Source organism: Salvelinus alpinus, chromosome 1 (genome assembly GCF_045679555.1).
Source record: "Salvelinus alpinus chromosome 1, SLU_Salpinus.1, whole genome shotgun sequence".
Lineage (NCBI taxonomy): Eukaryota > Metazoa > Chordata > Actinopteri > Salmoniformes > Salmonidae > Salvelinus > Salvelinus alpinus.
The window spans coordinates 89,469,024-89,491,473 of record NC_092086.1 but is presented as its reverse complement, the minus strand read 5'-3'; the positions used below and the strand labels follow the sequence as shown (position 1 = coordinate 89,491,473).

At 40.6% G+C, this 22,450-nt stretch overlaps 1 protein-coding gene and 1 long non-coding RNA gene across 4 annotated transcripts; one reads left to right on the top strand and one right to left on the bottom strand.

The window, feature by feature from the left end:
- Window positions 1-2,966: 2,966 nt before the first annotated feature.
- LOC139533420 (brain mitochondrial carrier protein 1-like) lies at window positions 2,967-16,213 on the bottom strand. 3 transcript variants are annotated; one of them, XM_071331458.1, is made up of 9 exons: window positions 16,072-16,213; window positions 15,394-15,492; window positions 10,778-10,916; window positions 8,782-8,876; window positions 7,060-7,145; window positions 6,781-6,876; window positions 6,408-6,532; window positions 6,041-6,254; window positions 4,084-4,594 (listed from the first exon to the last, which is right to left on the bottom strand). In XM_071331458.1, exons 2-9 carry the CDS (start codon window positions 15,455-15,457, stop codon window positions 4,553-4,555), a joined length of 861 nt encoding a protein of 286 aa, XP_071187559.1. In that variant the 5' UTR covers window positions 15,458-15,492; window positions 16,072-16,213; the 3' UTR covers window positions 4,084-4,552. The 3 variants fall into 3 exon arrangements, with proteins under 3 accessions (XP_071187555.1, XP_071187559.1, XP_071187565.1); XM_071331464.1 differs by having other exon boundaries at window positions 4,403-4,594; window positions 15,394-15,489; window positions 16,072-16,208; XM_071331454.1 differs by lacking the exon at window positions 16,072-16,213 and having other exon boundaries at window positions 2,967-4,594; window positions 15,394-15,644.
- Window positions 15,785-19,234, top strand: LOC139533472 (uncharacterized). Its single transcript, XR_011666767.1, has 3 exons — window positions 15,785-15,867; window positions 18,340-18,674; window positions 19,099-19,234. It is a non-coding gene; the product is annotated as an uncharacterized lncRNA (long non-coding RNA).
- Window positions 19,235-22,450: the final 3,216 nt, after the last annotated feature.

Sequence of the window (22,450 nt, the reverse complement as noted above, 5' to 3'; positions counted from 1 at the left end):
TGTCTTCACTATTATTCTAGTGTAGAAAATAGTAAAAATAAAGAAAAACCATGGAATAAGTACGTGTGTCCAAACTCTTGACTGGCACTGTATGTAAATGAGATATTTTTGTATTTAATTTTCAATACATTTGCAAAAATGTCTAAAAATGTGTTTTCACTGTAATTCTGGGGTATTGGGTGTAGATGGGTGAGAAAATCAATTTTGAGTTCAGGCTGTAACAACAAAATGTGGAATAAGTCAAAGGGTATGAATACTTTCTGAAGGAACTGTATAACAATACAGTAAGGCAAGTCTAAGGAGTCAAATGGTAACAGCTGAATGACAACACTGTACTTTCATTTTCATGATATAAAAAGAAAGACAGGATTATGAAGAGAAAGCATACAGTGTTGGTCAATTCTGAAATTCCAATACAATGATGAATCCATTTTCAATTAGGGTTTTTTCTATTCTTAAATTGGAAATTCAAATCACTCCCTGAAGTGAATGAACTGAAAATGTACTGATCACCTAAGTATGTATTAATCTATATCATGTTAATAATCAATTTGTGGTTACCAGAATGCAGCTGGAGCCAACTATATGGGTTGTATAAATGCAATAATTGTCCAATAATCATTATAAAAGAACAGCAATTAGATAAAAATACATAACACTGCATTTTTGAGTAAAGGGGGAAAAGGTTCAAGACTTCAAGAAAGTGTTCTTTGTTAAGTTCATATAGGAAAACATGAGGTTATTTAAAAAAATAGATAAAGCTTTGGAAAGAAATTCGATCCAATAAAAATAAAAGTTATTCATTCATATTTTTCAATAAATCTGACTAAATATATTAGCCAATATAATAGTCTCTTCCACACAAACAATGGATGTGTTTAAAAGGAAAAAATCCCACACAATATTCTCTGTGGGAAAAAAGTATTACATCATGGTAAAGACACATCATCATGGTAAAGCTGAAAGGACGGCTTATTAAAACATGACTGCTGAAACAACAAATGAATGCTTATAATTGTCCTATTTCACACATGTACAAGTCTATTCATACGCATTTGTGATTTATTATTATTATTTTTTTCCATCTCCCAACTCAGACACCCTTGGAGAGTGAAGTCACGGCCAGGGTCTGCCATTATCAACGGCGAACATGGACCAATTAGGGCTAAGTTCCTTGCTCAAGGGCACAGACACATTTTTCAACTTGTTGGCTCAGGGCTTTGAACTAGCAACCTTTCGGTCACTGACCGAACACTCTAACCGCTAGGCCATCTGCCGCCCGTAAGCATGATCTGTAAAAATCAAACCTAAAGAAAACAGGACGTTGGTTTCAATTAATTACACAGTACATAACACCCACATCTCTCACACCTAATATCCATATACATGATCTGGAAATGCTACAACAAAACTTGTCATTCTAATAAAAACACAACTCAACATGACCATGGGACATGAGGCAGAGGCACAGAAAGAGGCATCATAGAAATTAGAAACATGATTATGAAAGTAAAGTGTAAGGCTTGAGTAAGTATGTAACAGTGCAGTTCTCCTGGTACCTAGCCAACACTGACCTATTCAGGGACAGCGCTTTACAACAGCGGTGCAGTACATGCACACTTTGGCACTACGGCCCCCATATCCTAGTACTACAGGCCATTTCTATTCAGGGCTTTACGCAAACCTCAAAATAGAAACAAAAAGCAAGTACTCTGAAGTAGCTTTATGTACAAGCTAGACATGCCTGTCACAATATGGTGTATCCACCTTCACATGTGTCTCTCTGTACATACATGTACATAATGTACTTATGGGAATCACCATGACAACCAGGCAGGTCCAAGAAATGTCCTAATTGCTTCCACTGCCATGCTTGTTCCGGACAAGAAAAAACATATCTCTGTTTCACACAGAGGTCAGGGGACTTGGAGAGGGCAAAGGAAAATAACAATCTAAAACCTTTCAATAGTTATACTACCTTCTGACGAAAAGTGACATGTTTTTTTACAGTAGAATTTGTGCGTGCGCCAACAACTTATCAGGTATTCGGGGGGTTTTGTAGTGAAATGCACAGAAAGCAGTCACTCTTCGGGGAACAACTGGTGGCTTTGGTTCAACAACAGACTGCATTCAAGTAATGACAAAAGAGTCCCCAATCCCATCTTATTGGCCATACAGATAGAGTCTCAGCTTTGTCCTGAGTTCCTGTCCCCAATCCCATCTTATTGGCCATACAGATAGAGTCTCAGCTTTGTCCTGAGTTCCTCTAAAAGACAAAACAGAATCTATTGTAACCTTTTCTTAAAAAGGTAAGTCATTGAGAATAAATGATTTGACAATAAAAACCCGGTTAACCCATCATGTATCCTCTGCTAGCTAGCGCTGCCCAAAACAGTGAATAGATTATTCAAACGTCAGATCAGACAGGCAAAACAACAATTCTAAACATTTAAAGAGATTGAACCAGATCTTTACATTTGTAACATATTGTACGAATTGGAATACGTAACATATCATACGAATTGCAGGACGACTTTTTTTTTTTAATTTCAGGAAGGAACATATACAAAATAGTTGACGTACACAGCTGTGCACAATTTTCAGAACCAGTTTTGGCTCGTGAGCGCTACTTTCTGGCTGAAATTACATAAAACCTTTGTCTTTTTCCTGCATGTCCCATGAAGTGCAGAGATGCGGTTAAAAACTAGGTCAGACACAAACAGAGGCCCATTCCACATCTCTCTAAATAAGCTCAAGTAGATCTCCAGTTCCCGTTCCACCCAGGATAGTCCTCCTCCTCACTAAGAAGGTAGCAAGCTGGCAGGCAACCTACCTGGCTAATACCTTATGGCCCAAACAGGCTTCCGTCCTCAGCTACAACCTAAGGTTTAGCTGCCAGGAGAGGCCTCAAGGGTGGTTGAGGGGTATGAAGAAGTGTTTTAAAAAACATAATACTGTACAACTAATAACTTTAAATGATTTTTTTTATACTATCAATATTATTAAAAGTTCAAATAAAACTAAAATAACACTTAGATGAGCATGCACAGACATACAGATTGTGTGACAGAGGGAGGGATTGTGAATGTAACAAGGACGAAGGGCTGAGGCGTCAAACTCATTCCATGCAGGGCCTAGTGTTTTCAAACTCAAGTCTAGACCTCAAAGCCAGTTCCACTGCATTTTTCATAGTTCCCCTCTAATCAGGGACTGATTTAGACCTGAGATACCAGGTGTGTGCAATTAATTATCAGGTAGAACAGAAAACCAGCATGCTCGTAGAGTAAGAGTTGAATAACCCTGGCCTAGTGGTTTTTGTTTTTTCCTTTTAATTAAGACCTTGACAACAAGGTGAGAGGAGTTCTTTACTAATTAGTGACCTTAATTCATCAATCAAGTACAAGGGAGGAGTGAAAACCTGGACACTCGGACCTCCGTGGAATGAGTTTGACACGTGGGCTGGGGTGTTGTGGGGTTTCCCGCTCTCCAACACACTATAGACCAGTAATGGGCAACTCCAGTCCTCGGGGGCCTGATTGTTGTCACACTTTAGCCCAAGCTAACACACCGGACTCCAATAATCAACTAATCATGATCTTCAGTTTAAGGCCAGGCACCACAGGCCGAAGTGACATTTTTGCATCTACCTATCAATTTTGAGGTTTGTTGGCATTTTGGTTAATTAATTTTAGTATTTTCAAGAAGTAAACTTAAAAATGTCGAACTTGATAAATGTATATTTTCTTTAGTTGATCATACTACCGTCATCAACATTATGAATTTTAACCACTTTAAAATTGGACATACATCAATCATTTTAAAGTTCACTGAATTACACAATTTCGAAGCTCATTTCATAGAATGTTCCAAACTGGACTACATGTAATAACTTACTTTGAAGAGATGGTGATTTGGTCAGAATAGGCTTTTGGTATTCTTAATTCAGTGTACTTGTCTTTACCTGCCATTTCCAAAAAGTCAGACTCTTCCCACCGCCAACTTATTTTTCTCAGCTTCAGAAGCATCTGCATTCGAATTGTGTGTAGTTATCCTTAGATATATTCTCCAGACTTGCCCAGGGGGAATTGTTGATGTAACTTTTTAAAATTCTAGATAACATTTGGAAAATTGCACAAAAAAATGAATTTTTTAAATATACAAGTTTTTAAAGATAAAAAGTTTATCCAGAATCTGCTCTGGACAAGTCAGGTCCTGGAGTGTCTTAAACTGAAACAAACATTTAGGCAGAATTCATCCAGCATCTATAAAAAATTAATTTGTATGGTATGTAAATATGTATACTTATTACCTAATTTGCATATCTTAATCTTTCAAACATTTATACAAAACTTTGTCTATATTCAACTAGGAAAAGTAGATTGTTATATGATTAAGATAAAATAAAATAAAATCCCCAATAGGGTATGGTGCCTGGCCTTAATCAGTTGTGTTTGCTAGGGATGGGGAAAAAGTGGGACAACACTCCGGCCCCCGAGGACTGGAGTTGCCCATCCCTGCATCTAGTCCGACGGGGTGTCCACTTCCTGTCCAACTACAAGTTGAGTTTCTTCAGCTGCTCGAATGTGATGAAGAACTAAATAGCTCTGGTTAAGGACAACAGATGACGGCAGCCTTGAAGTATATATAGTCTTGACATTATCTCTGCCCATACAAAAATAATCATAATACATTTAAGACTTTACTGAATAAAATTAACAGTTGGTATTATTCAATATCACTGTAAATATACTGAACAAAAAAGTGTTGATCACATTATTCATGAGCTGAAATTAAAGATCCCAGAAATGGTCAATTTGCACAAAAAGCTTCTCTCCCAAACTTTGTGCAGAAATGTGTTTCCATCCCAGTTAGTGAGCATTTCTCCTTTGCCAAGATAATCCATCCACCTGACAGGTGTGGCATATCAAGAAGCTGATTAAACAGCATGATCATTACACAGGTGCACGTTGTGCTGGGGACAATAAAAGGCCACTCTAAAAATGTGCAGTTGTGTCACAACAATGCCACAGATGTCTCAAGTTGAGAGAGCGTGCAGTTGGCATGCTGACTGCAGGAATGTCCACCAGCGATGTCGCCAGAGAATTGGATATTCATTTATCTACCATGAGCCGCATTCCAGCGTAATTTTAGAGAATTTGGCAATACGTCCAACTGGCCTCACAACCGCAGACCACGTGTAACCACGCATGCCCAGGACCTCCCAAATCCGGCTTCTTCACCTGCAAGATCATCTGAGCCCAGCCACCCAGACAGCTGATGAAACTGAGGAGTATTCTGTCTGTAATAAAGCCCTTTTGTGGGATAAAACTTATTCTGATTGGCTGGGCCTAGCTCCCCACTGGGTCGGCCTGTGCCCACCATGGCTGCGCCCCTGCCCAGTCGTGATATCATAGATTAGGGCCTAATGAATTTTTTCATTTGACCGATTTCCTTATGAACAGTAACTCAGTAAAACCGTTAATTGTTGCATGTGTTAATATTTTTGTTCAGTATATAACAATGTTCTATCCTTGCATATTTTGCTTCAGTGCATGTATTTGGTGCCTTCTACTGCTAGGAATAGTGCTCTACAATGTCTATAATTAATCAACAAGACACAAGGAGGTGTGGTATATGGCCAATATACAACGGCTAAGGGCTGATCTTATGCACGATGCGTTGCGGAGTGCCTGGACACGCCGTGGTATATTGGCCATATAGCACAAACCCCCGAGGTGCCTTATCGCTATTATAAACTGGTTACCAACGTAATTAGAGCAGTAAAAATGTAATGTTTTGTCATACCCGTGGTATACCGTCTGATATACCACGACTGTCAGCCAATCAGAATTCAGGGCTCGAACCAGACAGTTTAAAATACTCAATATGACCTGAAGCAAAACTGAACTGACATAACAGAAATCGATATATGTAAATGCAGGGAGTGAGTATGAGAGGTGTTCGGATGGTTCAGTTATTTGGATCATAGTGCTGGCAACACAGTGTGTTTGAACTTTGATTCCACTGATGGAAAGGATACAATGATGTTCCATGGCCCCAGCCGCAGCCAGTTGGGCCAGAAGCCCTTGTACAGGGCAAAGAATCCCTCGTTCTTCCATGTCTGCATTACTCCGTCCAGCGTGCCTTTATACATGGGGTTCCCTGACAGCACTCGCTGGTTCATCATACGTGTCCGCACTACGTCCACTGGGTTGGAGGCTAGCGCCCCCGCCAGGCCACACATAAAACTGGAACTGCAGGAAGAGACAGAAGTGGGAGAAGCCAGAGGTTCAGGTGTAATATGCTCACTCAATATAAAACCTTTTTAAAGAGAGCATGTCGGGACATAAGGAATAACAAATAGTATTTCTATAGATGCATTATCCAATATTGATGTCTAAACTCACATAAAGTGTGTGAGTATGGTGTCTCCCATGGTGCCAGACTTGATGAGGTGCTTCTTAGTGATGTCATAGACAGGAAGCTCCACTCCCACTACGATGGCTGCCCGCTGAGCTGTAGGGATGACGCCCTGAGGATGACAACAATATAAATAATCTGAGAGTACCAGTCACTCAACGGTCTTCAGATGGCCTAAAAAAACAGCTCTCTCACTGGTCACCATCTTACACAACAACAAAGACCACAAAAACTAAATCCTAACAATATGCCTATATACTTCACCTACTACTGCTGTCCCAACCACACAGTACATGGGGGTAGTTTAGAACAGATCAGAGCCACTGTTTGATAGGTTGTGACAGAGAGAGGACCACTCACCCTCCACAGGCCACGGGTTCCCTCCGTCTGGTAGATGCTAATGAAGTTGGACATCATGCTGCCTTGTAACAGACTGCCCTGGGCCTGCATGCGGATCTGAACACAGAACATCAGGGCTTGTGTTCAGCAGGCCAGAACGTTGTGGAACGTTCAGATAGAAATCTATTATAGAACAAACATGCCTCGGACACAAAAAGGAATCACATCAGTTCTATTCATGACATCTCTATCTGCAATGTCCAGGATCTAGATCTTCTTTAAAATACGTTTTTTTTTTACCTTGACGACATCAGTGGGGTTGGCCAGAGAGGAGGACAAGACTCCAGACACCACTCCACAGAACACATTGATCACCATGGTCTCATCTGTCAGAGCAAACACAGGACAGCCCGTTACTCCTCCACATAACACACACACACACAAATAGAGAGAAATGCTAGAAAGACAAAAGTATGTTCCACGTAATAACAAGAGGCTATAATTCTGAACGAGAAGTTTTGCAAATGATCTATTATTTCAAGGTGAACATAAAATCTAAAAGATCAACACAAACATGCAGTAATTCAACTTCAGACAGAGAATCATGAGAATTAGAAAGCCTACATGTACATAAAGAAAAACAGAGAGCCATTATCCTATTCATTATCACAAGTAAAAAATGACTACCAACTACATCTATCTGCAATTTGGATTTGTCACCATTTCACAACATACCACTACTGTATTATTGATACACTACCGTAATGGGACAGAGTGAGACTGCACCCTGTCTCTCTTACAGTACGAGGTTTGAAATGGAATGGGGACCTTCATTTATTTACTACAAGTTATGACAGTTGTGGTTAGGACAAGAGATTATTAGTCACCGGCAAACAAAACAAGTCTACAGTGGAAGTAGGTGTGACACAGGCGCAGGAAAAAAAGAATGGATCAAGTTAAGAACAATAGTTACAGTGAAACCTTGATCAATGTGACCAATAGTTAGTGTGGTCCTGGCACCGTTCACTATGGCAGGAGAACGGGCACTGGATTCCCCGCCCAACCACCACCACACCAGGCAAACCACAGCCTGTATCAAAATAAGCATTCAAAACACAGTGGCACATCCTGGCAGAGTGAGGCATGCAGAGTGAAGAAGCACAACAGCAGAGAGGTCTTCTGTTTACAACACACACAATCACAAATAAAACCCAGTCCCCACTCCCTACTAACCCCAATCCTTATTAAATCTCAGAAAAAAATCAAACCCCTATACTAACTAGGTTAGTATCAACCCCTAACTACTAACGTTTGGTACGTTTCTCTAATGCAGGGGTTCAAATAATATTGTCATTGTTTGTACAGTAAATACAGATAGTCTCTCAGTGGAAAGTGATTCCTGTGATATGAGGATACATGCTGACGCCGGTTAATGTAATGCAAACCTATTGATAGACAGCGGAGGAGATTTGTTCCCTCTTGTCATGGAGGCTCCCAGTCGTCTGTTTAGATTGGGCATTAGTGACAGCAGTTAGGCATTCTCCATCTGTGTCAATGCAGGTTGTGCAGACAGGTATTTGAAAGGTTTTCCCCAGCGGTTATTTTTGCTGATGAGGGTATGAGAAAATGTCAAACTCTACTGGAAGGCCTAGAAACAAAACACTGATCTTCAGAAGAATCAGCACAATGGTCTATTTCAAAATTACAGGCTTTATTTAAATCCCTGTTGTTTCTTTGTGTGTGCAAATTAACAGTATATGGTGAAGTAAAATCAAGTGCTGACTGCTGTCCCCTCTACCCTTTCAGGTTGGCCAGCTAACCTCTTCCTTCCTCCTCCTCCCCCCCACACACATGGCTGTAAAGGGGTGACTGTCCTGTCCTGGTATGAGTATTTGGAATGTCAGTCCCTAACATGAATTTGGCTGGGAGTTCAGTATTCAATCAAAAGCTATATGGGTGGAGCAAACAAAGAGAATATGATGTGAGATAGAAAGCAGTGGGGACAGAGTCATTGAAACCCACCTTCCGGATGGGTCACAAATAACCTCTTCAGTGTGTTGTATGTCCCAATCTTGATGGTCCCGTAGGAGGCTTGCCTCAGGAGAGCTGGGGAGATGCTGCACGGAAAAAGAGAAAGACAGAAGTAATATCAGGGAATGTCACTTCTATGAACAAGTGAAGAGGCACTCTGCCTAATTTTCACATTACCTTGCCATCAGGACTGTCAAGACTTTGGAAGGCATTTGTATTCTGCCCGTGGAGCTCAGTTCCCTAAATCAACTCTTGTTTAGGTTGCACACTATTGACTATTGTTGTCATTACACTAGTTCTAGACTCCCTGAGAGCAGAATGACCTAACAGGTACTGGATTTCAAAAGCAGTTCCCTGATAAAAACCACAGCCAAGAAGAGCACTTCGCCCCTAGGTTGTGCTAAAGATCATTCCCACTTTCCTTGTCAAAGGTCACCCTCTCACAAACAAGACCAGATTCTATGTCAGTAGCTCAGAGGTCAAATGTTGATATTATCCTTGAGAATGAGAGAAGGTTCTAGTAGAGTTTATTTAGATTAATGGATAGTGGTTTACATGATAATGATCTAACTGTGTTCTAAGAAGAAAAATATTGTGTTTGATTCCATGTTCTACAATGGTAGAACTGAGAGTCTTGGACACTGTGTATACTTACAAATTAAACATTTATTGACAAGTTCACCCATTTGGCCACATAGACCTTTGTCAAAGCATGACTTTTCAAAAACAAAAATGTTGAATTTGCAAGTACAATGCGCAGTGTAGGAGTCACTTGTACCGTTGTTCAGTTCTTCAGTTGTTGCTTCTCCGATGCACCTTTGAGCTAAGATGTTGTTTTCTATTCTGTTAGTCCCTGACCTAAGCCTCTTCTAAGAACTCAGACCTGGACATTGTGTCCTGGATGTTGATATATTCAGGCCAGGAGCTTAAGCTGACCTGACAGTTTCTTGCCTCCCTACAGTAGTCCTACAATGTGTGAATACCATGTATGGATCACATATTTTGTTAAGTCTGTAAAAAGGTTTGCCAATTCACTGAGACATTTGCAACCATCTCTCTAGTCACTGATAAACTGCAGAAGATTACTACAATTCTGCATACAGTACCAAGTAGGGCCTAGGACTACATTTAGACTGACTGCCACAAATCCAGCATGAGGTTGCATTACACTGTGCAAACAGCATGAACATTAACATATGGTTATGTATGGCATAGCATTTAACATACAATACAATAGCCACTTAGAATTGTTGCTATGCAGTGTTCATGGTGTTTTCATATTCATAAGCACCAGGCAGTCATCTGATCTAAGTTGTGGCCATTACACACAAAATAAATCTTGCATGTGTACCAGTATTGCTTCCGTCCCTCTCCTCGTACCAATCTGGGCTTGAACCAGCACACATCGACAACAGTCACCCTCGAAGAATCATTACCTATTGCTCCACAAAATCTGTGGCCCTTGCAAGGGAAATAACTACTTCAAGGTTTTATAGCGAGTGACGTCACTGATTGAAACACTACTAGCGCGCATTGCTAACTAGCTAGCCATCTCACAACAGTTACACATGACGCAAAACAAGTTGTACCCTTCCAGGGATAGACGTTAAGGTCAGAAAGGCATTCCTTCATTGGGCAAGTCAGGCATATTTACTTGCCAGATAATGTAAAGTAGCTATTATTACCTACACAGAGGGGTGGAACCAGAAAGACCAGCCTACTGGAATTCTTTGCATTTTGGTTGTTATCAGGGGGGGGCTCACTTGCCTCGGGCAATAGGGCAAGCCTTAATGTCAATCCCAGCCCATCCAATCCAAACAGGTATATGTTCCAACATAGCACACCATAACGTGTGGGGCGGCAGGTAGCCTAGTGGTTAGAGCGTTGCAACCAAAAGGTTGCAAGGTCGAATCCCCGAGCTGACAAGGTAAAAATATGTTATTTTCTATAGTGTATAACATGTGTAAACCATATTATTTTTGCTCACCCAGAGTACAGTGCCTTGATGCCTTCCTCCTTGCCGATCTTGAACAGGGCGTGGAACATGCCCCGGTAGCGCACCTCCATGTACTGGGACTGGCCCTGCACCTGCAGCCGCGTCTTAGTCAGATCTATGGGGAATGTACCTAGGGGGAGAACAACAGACAACATCATGACAACATTGTTTCGTTTAGAGATCACAGGTAGTATATCAATGAAGAAAGTTCAGATGACACACAGTGACCCCTCAGTAACTAATGCCACGTTCACATTCTAGTCGGAATTAGAAAACTCAGAAATGTACGACTTGCTGATTCTTTAAAACACGGCACGTGTATAATTACAACCAGTTAGCAAGTTAGAAATTTCTGAATTTCCTAGTTCCGACTAGCACGGAAATGCAGCATTAGGTCAGCTAATAATATGCTATGCAAGTGCCGCATCATTTTCCAGGAAGTAGCCTGGCTTTTTTTATTTACTTTTGTACACTTTTTGAATGGTATTCAATGGCCAAAAATGTAGCGCAATGGTCTAAAGCGCAAAAACTTAATAAAAGGCATTTGGCAGAAGTAAAATCCTCCACAAATATAATATACGGTGCATTCAGACCACTTGACTTTTTCCACATTTTATTACATTTCAGCCTCATTCTAAAATGGATTAAATTATATTTTCCCCCCTCAACCTACACACAATACCCAATAATAACAAAGTAAAAAGTCGTTTTTGGAAATGTTTGCGCAAAAAAAAGGAAATATTACATTTACGTAAGTATTCAGACCCTTTACTCAGTACTTTGTTGAAGCACCTTTGGCAGTGATTACAGCCTCGAGGCTTCTTGGGTATGACACTACAAGATTGGCACACCTGTATTTGGGGAGTTTGTCACATTCTTCTCTGCAGATCCACTCAAGCTCTGTCAGGTTGGATGGGGAGCGTCGCTGCACAGCTATTTTCAGGTCACTCCAGAGATGTTCGATCGGACTCAGGTCTGGACTCTGGCTGGGCCATTCAAGGACATTCAGAGACTTGTATCAAAGCCACTCCTGTGTTGTCTTGGCTGTGTGCTTAGGGTCGTTGTCCTGTTGGAAGGTGAACCTTCCCCCCAGTCTGAGCTGTTGAGCTCTCTGGAGCAGGTTTTCATCAAGGATCTCTCTGTACTTTGCTCTGTTAATCTTTGCCTCGATCCTGACTAGTCTCCCAGTCCGTGCCTCTGAAAAACATCCCCACAGCATGATGCTGCCACCACGCTTCACCATAGGGATAATGCCTGGTTTCCTCCAGACCAAAGAGTTCAATCTTGGTTTCATCAGACCAGAGAATCTTGTTTCTCATGGTCAGAGTCCTTTGGTTGCCTTTTGGCAAACTGCAAGCTGGCTGGCCATTCGACTTTTACTGAGGAGTGGCTTCCGTTTGGCCACTCTACCATAAATGCCTGATTGGTGGAGTGCTGCAGAGATGGTTTGTCCTTCTGGAAAGCTCTCCCATCTCCGCAGAGGAACTCTGGAGCTCTATCAGAGTCACCATCGGGTTCTTGGTCACCTCCCTGACCAAGGCCGTTCAGTTTGACCGGGCGGCCAGCTCTAAGAAGAGTCTTGGTGGTTCCAAACGTCTTACATTTAAGAATGATGGGGGCCACTGTGTTCTTGGGGACCTTCAATGCTGCAGACATCTTTTGGTACCCTTCCCCAGATCTGTGCCTCAACACAATCCTGCCTCGGAGCTCTATGGACAATTCCTTGACCTCATGGCTTGGTTTTTGCTCTGACAACTGTGGGACCTTATATAGACAGACATATAGAAAGGTGTGCCTTTCCAAATCAATTGAATTTACCACAGGAGGACTCCAATTAAGTTGTAGAAACATCTCATGGATGTTCAATGGAAACAGGGTGCACCTGGTCTCAATTTCAAGTCTCATAGGAAAGGGTCTGAATACTAATGTAAATAAGGTATATCTCTTTTCTATTTTTAATACATTTTCAAACACACCTAAAAACCTGTTTTCACTTTGACATTATGGGGTATTGTGTGTAGATTGAGATTTTTATTTATTTTTAAATACATTTTAGAATAAGGTTGTAATGTAATGTATTAAAAAAAAAGGGAAGGTGTCTGAATACTTTCCGAATGCACTGTAGGCACACTACCAGCCAAAAGTTTCTACATTGTAGAATAATAGTGAAGACATCAAAACTATGGAATAACACATATGGAATCATGTAGTAACCACATTTTTTAAAAGATTATTCAAAGCCACCCTTTGCCTTGATGACAGTTTTGCAAACTCTTGGCATTCTCTCAACCAGCTTCATGATGTAGTCACCTGGATTGCTTTTCAATTAACAGGTGTGCCTTGTGTTGTGACAAGGTAGGGGTGGTGTACAGAAGATAGTCCTATTTTGTAAAAGAACAAGTCCATATTATGGTAAGAACAGCTCAAATAAGCAACGACAGTCCATCATTAATTTAAGACATGAAGGTCAGTCAATGCGTAAAATTTGCAGTCACAAAGACCATCAAGCGCTATGATGAAACTGGCTTTCATGAGGACAGCTACAGGAATGGAAGACCCAGCGTTACCTCTGCTGCAGAGGATAAGTTCATTAGAGTTACCAGCCTCAGAAATTGCAGCCCAAATAAATGTTTCACAGAGTTCAAGTAACAGACACATCTCAAGGAGACTGCGTGAATCAGGCCTTCATGGTCAAATTGCTGCAATGAAACCACTACTAAAGGACACCAATAATAAGAAAATACTTGTTTGAGCAAAGAAACACAAGCAATGGACATTAGACTGGTGGAAATCTGTCCTTTGTTCTGATGAGTCCAAATTGGAGATTTTGGTTACAACCACTGTCTTTGTGAGAAGCAGAGTAGGTGAACGGATGATCTCCACATGTGGGGTTCCCACCGTGAAGCATGGAGGAGGAGGTGTGATGATGTGGGGGTGCTTTGCTGGTAACACTGTCAGTGATTTATTTAGAATTCAAGGCACACTTAACCAGCATGGCTACCACAGCATTCTGCAGCGATACGCCATCCCATCTGGTTTGCGCTTAGTGGGACTATCATTTGTTTTTCAACAGGAAAATGACCCAACACACCTCCAGGCTGTGTGAGGGCTATTTAACCAAGAATGAGAGTGATGGGGGTGCTGCATCAGATGACCTGGCCTCCACAATCACCCGACCTCAACCCGATTGAGATGGTTTGGGATGAGTTGGACCACAGAGTTTAGGAAAAGCAGCTAACAATTGCTCAGCATATGTGGGATCTCCTTCAAGACTGTTGGAAAAGCATTCCATGTGACTACCTCATGAAGCTGGTTGAGAGAATGCCACGAGTGTACAAAGCTGTCATCAATGCAAAGGGTGGCTACTTTGAAGAATCTAAAATATATTTTGATTTGTTTAACACTTTTGTGGTTACTACATGATTCCATGTGTTATTTAATAGTTTTGATGTCTTCACTAATATTCTACAATGTATAAAATAGTAAAAAGAAAAGAAAACCCTTGAATGAGTAGGTGTGTTCAAAATTTTGACTGGTACTGTATGTATGTGTGTACACACACACACACACACACACACACACACACACACACACACACACACACACACACACACACACACAAAGGGGAGACAGGTTAAAGAATAATGTTTAAGCGTTGAGACATGGATTGTGTATGTGTGCCATTCAGAGGGTGAATGGGCAAGACAAAATATTTAAGTGCCTTTGAATGGGGTATGGTAGTTGGTTCTCAGGCTCACCTACTAACAAACATTCCATTCTGGCTTTAAAAGCCTGCCAAAAACAAAATGCATTGTGTCCAACTATTTGAGTGTGTCAAGAACGATGCTGTTTTTTTTTACGCTCAACAGTGTCCTGTGTGTCAAGAATGGTCCACCACCCAAAGGACATCCAGCCAACTTGACACAACCGTGGGAAGCATTGGAGTCAACATGGGCCAGCATCCCTGTGGAACGCTTTCGACAACTTGTAGAGTTCATTTCCAGACTAAATTAGGCTATTCTGAGGGCAAAAGGGGGTGCAACTCAATACTAGGAAGGTATTCCTAATGTTTTGTATACACACACACAATTAATTTAATGATATAATTGTCAAGCCCCTTCAAAAGATTAGGGGACATGATACTGAAGTAAAGAGGAAGAGGTGATTATTATCACAGGGTATATTATCTCAATACAATGAGGTGGAGTAACAATGCATTGATTGCAATTCAAACCAACATGATTTCGCTTTCAGCAAATAGGTGTGTTGCATTGTTAAGCTTTTTTTCCAAGGAGCGGTATCATTTAAGTTGGTTTATCTAAGTAAATCTATAATTGCTTGGGGTTGCACACAATTGCATCACTATAGATCTACTCCATTGGAGTAGCATCATTAATCATTTGGAGTAGCATCATTAAACATTTGATGCAGCATCCATCATTTAGGGCCTTCGCCATCACTCAAGAAGAGAGACTGATGCAAATCTCGCAGTGCTTCTCAATGTGATGGATCTAAACATACGTCTTAAATGCGTGTGACTAAAATAATAATGAAATTAATGCATGATTAAAATACATTTGTGTGAAATGGTTTGGTGCATCACTTACCGAATTCTGCGACAATAGAGGCCATCCCTCCGTAGATGAACGGTTTCCAGTTCAGGTTGGTCATTTCGGTGGTGGCCGCTTCTACGTGATGGAGCCCTGCTAAAAACAATAGCAGGCCGCCGAAATACAAATAAAGAAATTGTTGTAATCGTACAACATGTAACATTGTGCTACCTGATTTGATTCCTCCCCGAGAGCTCATACAATCAGCATCACAAAATATTGCGCCGGAAAGGAACGCCTCTCTCAAAGAGTCATTAAATTAGCCATCTCAAATATTGAGAATTTCTATTGGCTGCAATTTAAGTCAATCAACATTTAAAGGATTCCAATTGGCTTTGGTTGTTTCATTCCCCGCCCATATCACTGTGTGTAGGATAAAGCGAGTGACAGCAATGTCATTCATATTTTCACCACAAGATGACACAATGTAATGTTATCTGATACTACCAGTTCAACTTTTAAAATAAAGAGGTGAGTCCCAGTCCTATCTGAAATGTCAATCAAATCAAAGGAATAATCGTTCATTTAGCAGAACCCGCGTTGGCCGCAAGGTCCGCATGTTAGCGACAACCAGCTTGCTACTATAGTTACTGTAGCTTGTTAGCTAAAGCCAACAGTTCTAGAAATAAGTTACGAAACCCGCTACAAACTGCAACACCACATAATGACACCTACCAGTAATGTAAATAAAAGTTGTGCACTGCTATTTTATTTTAGATTCCATATCTTCGACATCAAGTGGGTTTATTCAATAAATAAAACAACACAAAAGTTATCCGGCTACGTAGCTTTCCATTTCTAGTGGATTTGTGCCGAAAGAGGAACAGAGGGCACCGGAAGTTTCCGGAACCATTTGGAAGGGTACGCGATAAAGATGCAACGCCTTTTTTATGTAGTTTGCCTTTGTTACAATTTCCCTAGGCCTACATATACATTTATCATGTAAATATATTACGTCATATGGCTATCTATTACACCAGACTTATGTTGTGAGTGATATATATATATATATATATATATATATATATAGGCATATAAAAAATATACTTACAAACATTTATGAAAACAAATGTAAAGTGTATTTTATATCAGTTTTGATAGGCCTACAGCATGAATGACAAAAGACTAAACTGTTATAACATTTAGATCAATCAAGTGGTACAAATGTATTGAACATATCTTCAATGTTGGGGGAGATACTCAGAAAATATAGTTTACTTAACTAAAGTTACTACTAAAAAGAAAATTCTTGCCTACTTCACCTTTTTTAATTTAATTTTAGCAAAAAAAGTAGTCTGTAGTTCCAGTAGTTAGCTACACCGCTACATGGCAAAAAATCCATTAACTACTGAAAACATTACCTAGATTTGAATTTATTTCAACTACCACCAAGCTAATGCAAAGTTGAACTACATGTTGTTCAATACTCCCCAACACTGCCTATCTTCCCATAATTTGCACAAGGTAAAAGCCCAGTATTATTTTATGAAGACGGCACATACTGCAGTATATGCATTCATGGAGCAGATTTAACTAAACTCAATCACATCAAGTCCAGCAGGAAATCTTTTCCATGTCCAGTGGTATTTTTGAAGCTCATTGAAAGCATTAATTTATTGACCATCATGTAGAAATAACTGCTCAGTTCTCCACAAGAGGGCATGAAATGAATGACATCTTTGAATGATCCTGTAATTGGCTTTTCCAGCACTTGCATTACAATGCAGGACATTTCTGCCACTAACACAAAGCTCATGCACTTAAACAAATGCTTCTAACATGCACTGCATTTCTTCAGCTATGTCAAAGCATGCTCATAATACTTAATACACGGCAAAAGTATGTTTATACTCATTCATACTCTGCAAAAGTAAAAATGCTCTCTGTGAATGGCATTCTGTGTGCACAACAAATTTACCAGCTACTTAAATCAGTCAGTTCTGTGGCGTCTCCCCTCAAGCAAGAGCAACCACACCCTACATCGTTATGCCTACGGAAAGCTGCCAAAATAAAATCCAGTGTCAATGGCCAGCTCATTGTATCCCATCTATGTATTACAAATGTGTTGTTTTCTGTGCTAACAATGGTGCTAACATTCAAGTTCTATAATGGAAAGATCAGTCAAGCATTTAAAAGGGAACAGCCTGAGCCACAGAATCACAGGTGAAACCTGAAAACATAATAGACGTACAAGTATGTTTGCGTCCAGGGCCACCCCTAGCCACTAAGAGACATAAGCGGCCACTAGGGGCCCCCAAACCACACAAACAAACTCAGGCAGGGTCTCAACTAACTGTTAGAATAGTAGAATTTTTGGTTGTGCATCACAGTTTTCTCTTGTCATGTCAGTCACTGACAGTCACTCAATTAGCCCATGTCAAAAAAATTTGGGATTGGTAAATTAGTCTAGCCAGCAATCTAAACTTGTAGTAATCATGGCCGAATTACCGACCAGGCACGCAGGGCACATGCCCAGGGACCCTGAACTCCAGTGGGCCCCCATTGATTGTATTAGTCACTCTCACTCAGATATCATATTATATTAACATGGCATGAGTCATGGCAAAATGTGTAGAATTGCAGGAAATTAGCTTTAAAACTGCACATTTTTATCTCTGCAAAATAAGTAGAATTCCATGAAATGAATTATAAAATTGCAAAATGTTCTCTCCGGCCCATGCAAAATGTGTAGTATTGCAGTAAATTAACTTTAAAATGTACTTTTTTTTCTCTCTGCTGTCAAGAAGGGGACCACTAAAATGTTTTGCCCACAAGGTGGGGGGCGCCCCAAACCAAATCTCGCTTAGGGCCCACAAAAGGCTAGGGCCAGCCCTCTTTGTGTCCACCACCTCATTCACATCTCACACAACAAGCCCAGTTGGATCTCAACTAAATCTATCTGAATCAATAACAATTGTTTTACTATCTCCCTCTTTATTACAGTGAACTGCAATGGTAAGAGGGATCTCTAAGAATGTTCAGGTGTTCCAAAAAAACAATCCGTGATTGTGAGAGCACTATTTGTCCTCTTGCTCTGTCTGTGGCAGGTGCTCTGCAGGTCATCTCCATTGGATGGAAAGGGTAGGGCAGTAGAGTGACTCAGTCTTGAGGATGATGAGTGTTAAATGGCTCCACAAGATCACAAAGTGGTGCGCATAAGCCTCGTGACTCGCTGGTACAGCTGCTGGACAACTGTCATGAGATTCCTAAAATGGTTTGTCAAAAGAGCACAAAAGACATGATCAGTGAGTGGTGCCAAACACAGAAAACTGTTCAAGGTAAGGTTCTGTTTAACATACTGTATTAAAAATATATATATTTATATTTGAGCAAAGATTACTAAATTATTACTTTGTTAATTACTTTATGAATACTTGATTTATTACCCTTACTGTGAGTATATTAAGACAAGAAAAGTAACTCAATAGCAATCTTCTTTTTACATCCTGTATTGTTATACTGTATATTTCATTCTCTATCAAGCGAGGAAACATATGCCAACACACACATGTAAAAAACACACACATAAAACAGAGGACATGCCACTACCTCAGATTGTTGCAAATTACCAACAGATGAACAGAAAAGACATTAACACACACCATGATTCATGACTAAGACATTTTTGCCCATCACACAAATACAAACATTTGGGCAAACATACACTGAAATACACACTCACTCACGCCTGTACACACACAGACTCACCGGGTGCTGATGGAGACACAGTTGTTGGGGTTCAAGCAGAAGAGCGAAGCCACGCAGTAGACACAGCCCAACAACATGGACAGCAGCCGTCTCTTTAAAGACATCTTTAATTCACAGTCCAAACGATTCTCAACTTCAGTGTTCAACTTCAGAGTTCAAGCCCAAGAGGAGGTACTGTAGTCTATTCAAAGAATAACAACACCTTCAAGAAGTTTCTAGCCAGGGCATGGTGGGGTTGAGAACCTGTAGGTGAGGAGTGGGCAGTGCTAGGCGTATACAGGGTGAGAATGCCTACTGCTACAGGGGCAGTGGGCACAATTACTGCTGACCAACAGAAGTTTTGAATGGCACTGAAAGGTCTAGTAGGGATGAATAACATACCCACATTGTATCTCTGTGGGAACCAGAGGTTTTTTTCCCCTCTGTGATTAAAAAGAGGATCTTTGCTCTACATGAAAAGATCACTGTGTACTTGATGTGAATCTGGTAATACTGTTTAGACTGACCTGGTTGGGTTGTTGTGGCTGAGGATGTGAGAGGAGGGAGTTGAGAAATTGTTACAGAAAGAGAGAGAAGAGAGACATGTACAGTTGAAGTCGGAAGTTTACATACACCTTTGCCAAATACATTTAAACTCAGATTTTCACAATTCCTGATATTTAATCAGAGTAAAAATTTCCTGTCTTAGGTCAGTTAGGATCACCACTTTATTTTTTTTAAATGTGAAATGTCAGAATAATAGAGAGAATGATTTATTTCAGCTTTTATTTCCTTCATCACATTCCCATTGGGTCAAAAGTTTACATACACTCAATTAGTATTTGGTAGCGTTGCCTTTTAAACTGTCTAACTTGGGTCAAATGTTTCGGGTAGCCTTCCACGAGCTTCCCACAATAAGTTGGGTGAATTTTGGCCCATTCCTCCTGACAGAGCTGGTTCAACTGAGTCAGGTTTGTAGGCCTCCTTGCTCACAAACTTTTTTAGTTCTGCCCACAAATGTTCTATAGGATTGAGGTCAGGGCTTTGTGATGGCCACTCCAATACCATGACTTTGTTGTCCTTAAGCCATTTTGCCACAACTTTGGAAGTATGCTTGGGGTCATTGTCCATTTGGAAGACCCATTTGCGACCAAGCTTTAACTTCCTGACTGATGTCTTGAGATGTTGCTTCAATATATCCACATAATTTTCCATCCTCATGATGCCTTCTATTTTGTGAAGTGCACCAGTTCCTCCTGCAGCAAAGCACCCCCACAACATGATGCTGCCACCCCCGTGCTTCACGGTTGGGATGGTGTTCCTCAGCTTGTAAGCATCCCACTTTTTTCTCCAAACATAATGATGGTCATTATGGCCAAACAGTTCTATTTTTGTTTCATCAGACCAGAGGACATTTCTCCAAAAAGTACGATCTTTGTCCCCATGTGCAGTTGCAAACCGTAGTCTGGCTTTTTTATGGCGGTTTTGGAGCAGTGGCTTCTTCCTTGCTGAGTGGCCTTTCAGGTTATGTCGATTATAGGACTCGTTTTACTGTGGATATAGATACTTTTGTACCTGTTTCCTCCAGCATCTTCACAAGGTCCTTTGCTGTTCTGGGATTCATTTGCACTTTTCACACCAAAGTACGTTCATCTCTAGGAGACAGAACGCATCTCCTTCCTGAGCAGTATGACAGCTGCGTGGTCCCATGGTTTTTATACTTGCGTACTATTGTTTGTACAGATGAACATGGTACCTTCAGGCGTTTGGACATTATTCCCAAGGATGAACCAGACTTGTGGAGGTCTACAATTGTTTTTTTGAGGTCTTGGCTGATTTCCCCATGATGTCAAGCAAAGAGGCACTGAGTGCGAAGGTAGGCCTTGAAATACATCCACAGGTACACCTCCAATTGACTCAAATTATGTCAATTAGCCCATCAGAAGCTTCTAAAGCCATGACATCATTTTCTGGAATTTCCCAAGCTGTTTAAAGGCACAGTCGACTTAGTGTATGTAAACTTCTGACCCACTGGAATTGTGATACAGTGAATTATAAGTGAAATACTCTGTCTGTAAACAATTGTTGGAAAAATGACTTGTGTCATGCACAAAGTAGATGTCCTAACCGACATGCCAAAAATATAGTTTGTTAACATGAAATTTGGGGTGTTGTTGAAAAACGAGTTTTAATGACTCCAACCTAAGTGTATGTAAACTTCCGACTTCAATTGTAAATGCATACTCTTATGAGGAAGTTGGGTAGTAATTTGTGCAGGGTAGTAAGTTATGTCACCCAATGAAATGTTTCCCATACGTAAAACGGAAGTAGTTGACTGATAACAGAGTTTCATGTCAACCTGTCTGGCAAATATTAACTCTCTCCCTATCTCTCATTCTCTCCCTATCATGTATTTTGCCTCTGTTTGTTTAGAGCTGTGTAAATACATACAGAAAACCCTTAGCCATAACGTCCAATAGGTACAGTGGTTAGTCACAGCACATTTTGTACAGCACTGTGATCGTGCAGTGTTGTGTGCCAAGATGAAGGGGCTTCTCAAGATGAAAATACCTTCTATTATATTATTTTTGCTAGGACTCACCTTAGACACTAGAGGAGCCAAGAGAGCAGATACTCTTTATTGATTCTAGTAAGTGGGAGTAGATGGTTGTTTAATCTTCCGTGTCTCTATCTGGATTTTTTTCTTCTGTGTGTTTTCTAAAGGACTCACATATATGCCTACAGATGGGTCTTCCCAAGAGACACGCCACAGCAAACTCTTCATCTCTTACCCCTTACTGCCCTACTTATTGAATTCAATGAACGGGGCTTTAAAAAACACTAAAGACTTTATGATGAAGATACAGATGGCATCAAAAGTGGATCTTAGTGTATTGTCAGATTATGTTTATACTGCATACTACTGTCATTAACCCAGATTCGGTGGTGGTGAACCCTTGTGGAAAATGTCACCAACATCCCGGATGTCTGCACCAGGGACTCTTCGAGGGGACTGGGATGACAGCCAGATAGCAGGCTGGACAAGAGTCAGATGCAGAGGAACCACAGCTGCAGACGAGAGAGGTGGGGAGATACTTTGCCCTCTCAGGAGCAAAGGCACATCAGGAGTGGATGAGTACCTTCTCAAGTTATACCTTTTTTTCCATAATAACTTTTTAATTAACAGCACCGTTTATCATTGTTTTACAAGGAGTTTGGCAGAGAAAGATATTAACAAGAAACATTTACAGAAGTCAATACAAATAGGAAAAAGGGTCTTTGGATTCAAATATCAATATACCACAGCAGGAGTGGATGTTGGTGGATATCATTTATTTGTTTTGAGGGGGTGGGGATCTCACAGATA

Excerpts from the sequence above, each read along its gene's own strand:
- LOC139533420 (XM_071331454.1), bottom strand. The coding sequence starts at position 15,595 with ATGAGCTCTCGGGGAGGAATCAAATCAGGTAGCACAATGTTACATGTT. Across the intron at positions 10,917-15,393 it reads CTCTATTGTCGCAGAATTCG|GTACATTCCCCATAGATCTG; the intron begins GTAAGTGATGCA and ends TTCTCCCCCTAG. Across the intron at positions 6,255-6,407 it reads ACCATACTCACACACTTTAT|TTCCAGTTTTATGTGTGGCC; the intron begins GTGAGTTTAGAC and ends CTCTTCCTGCAG.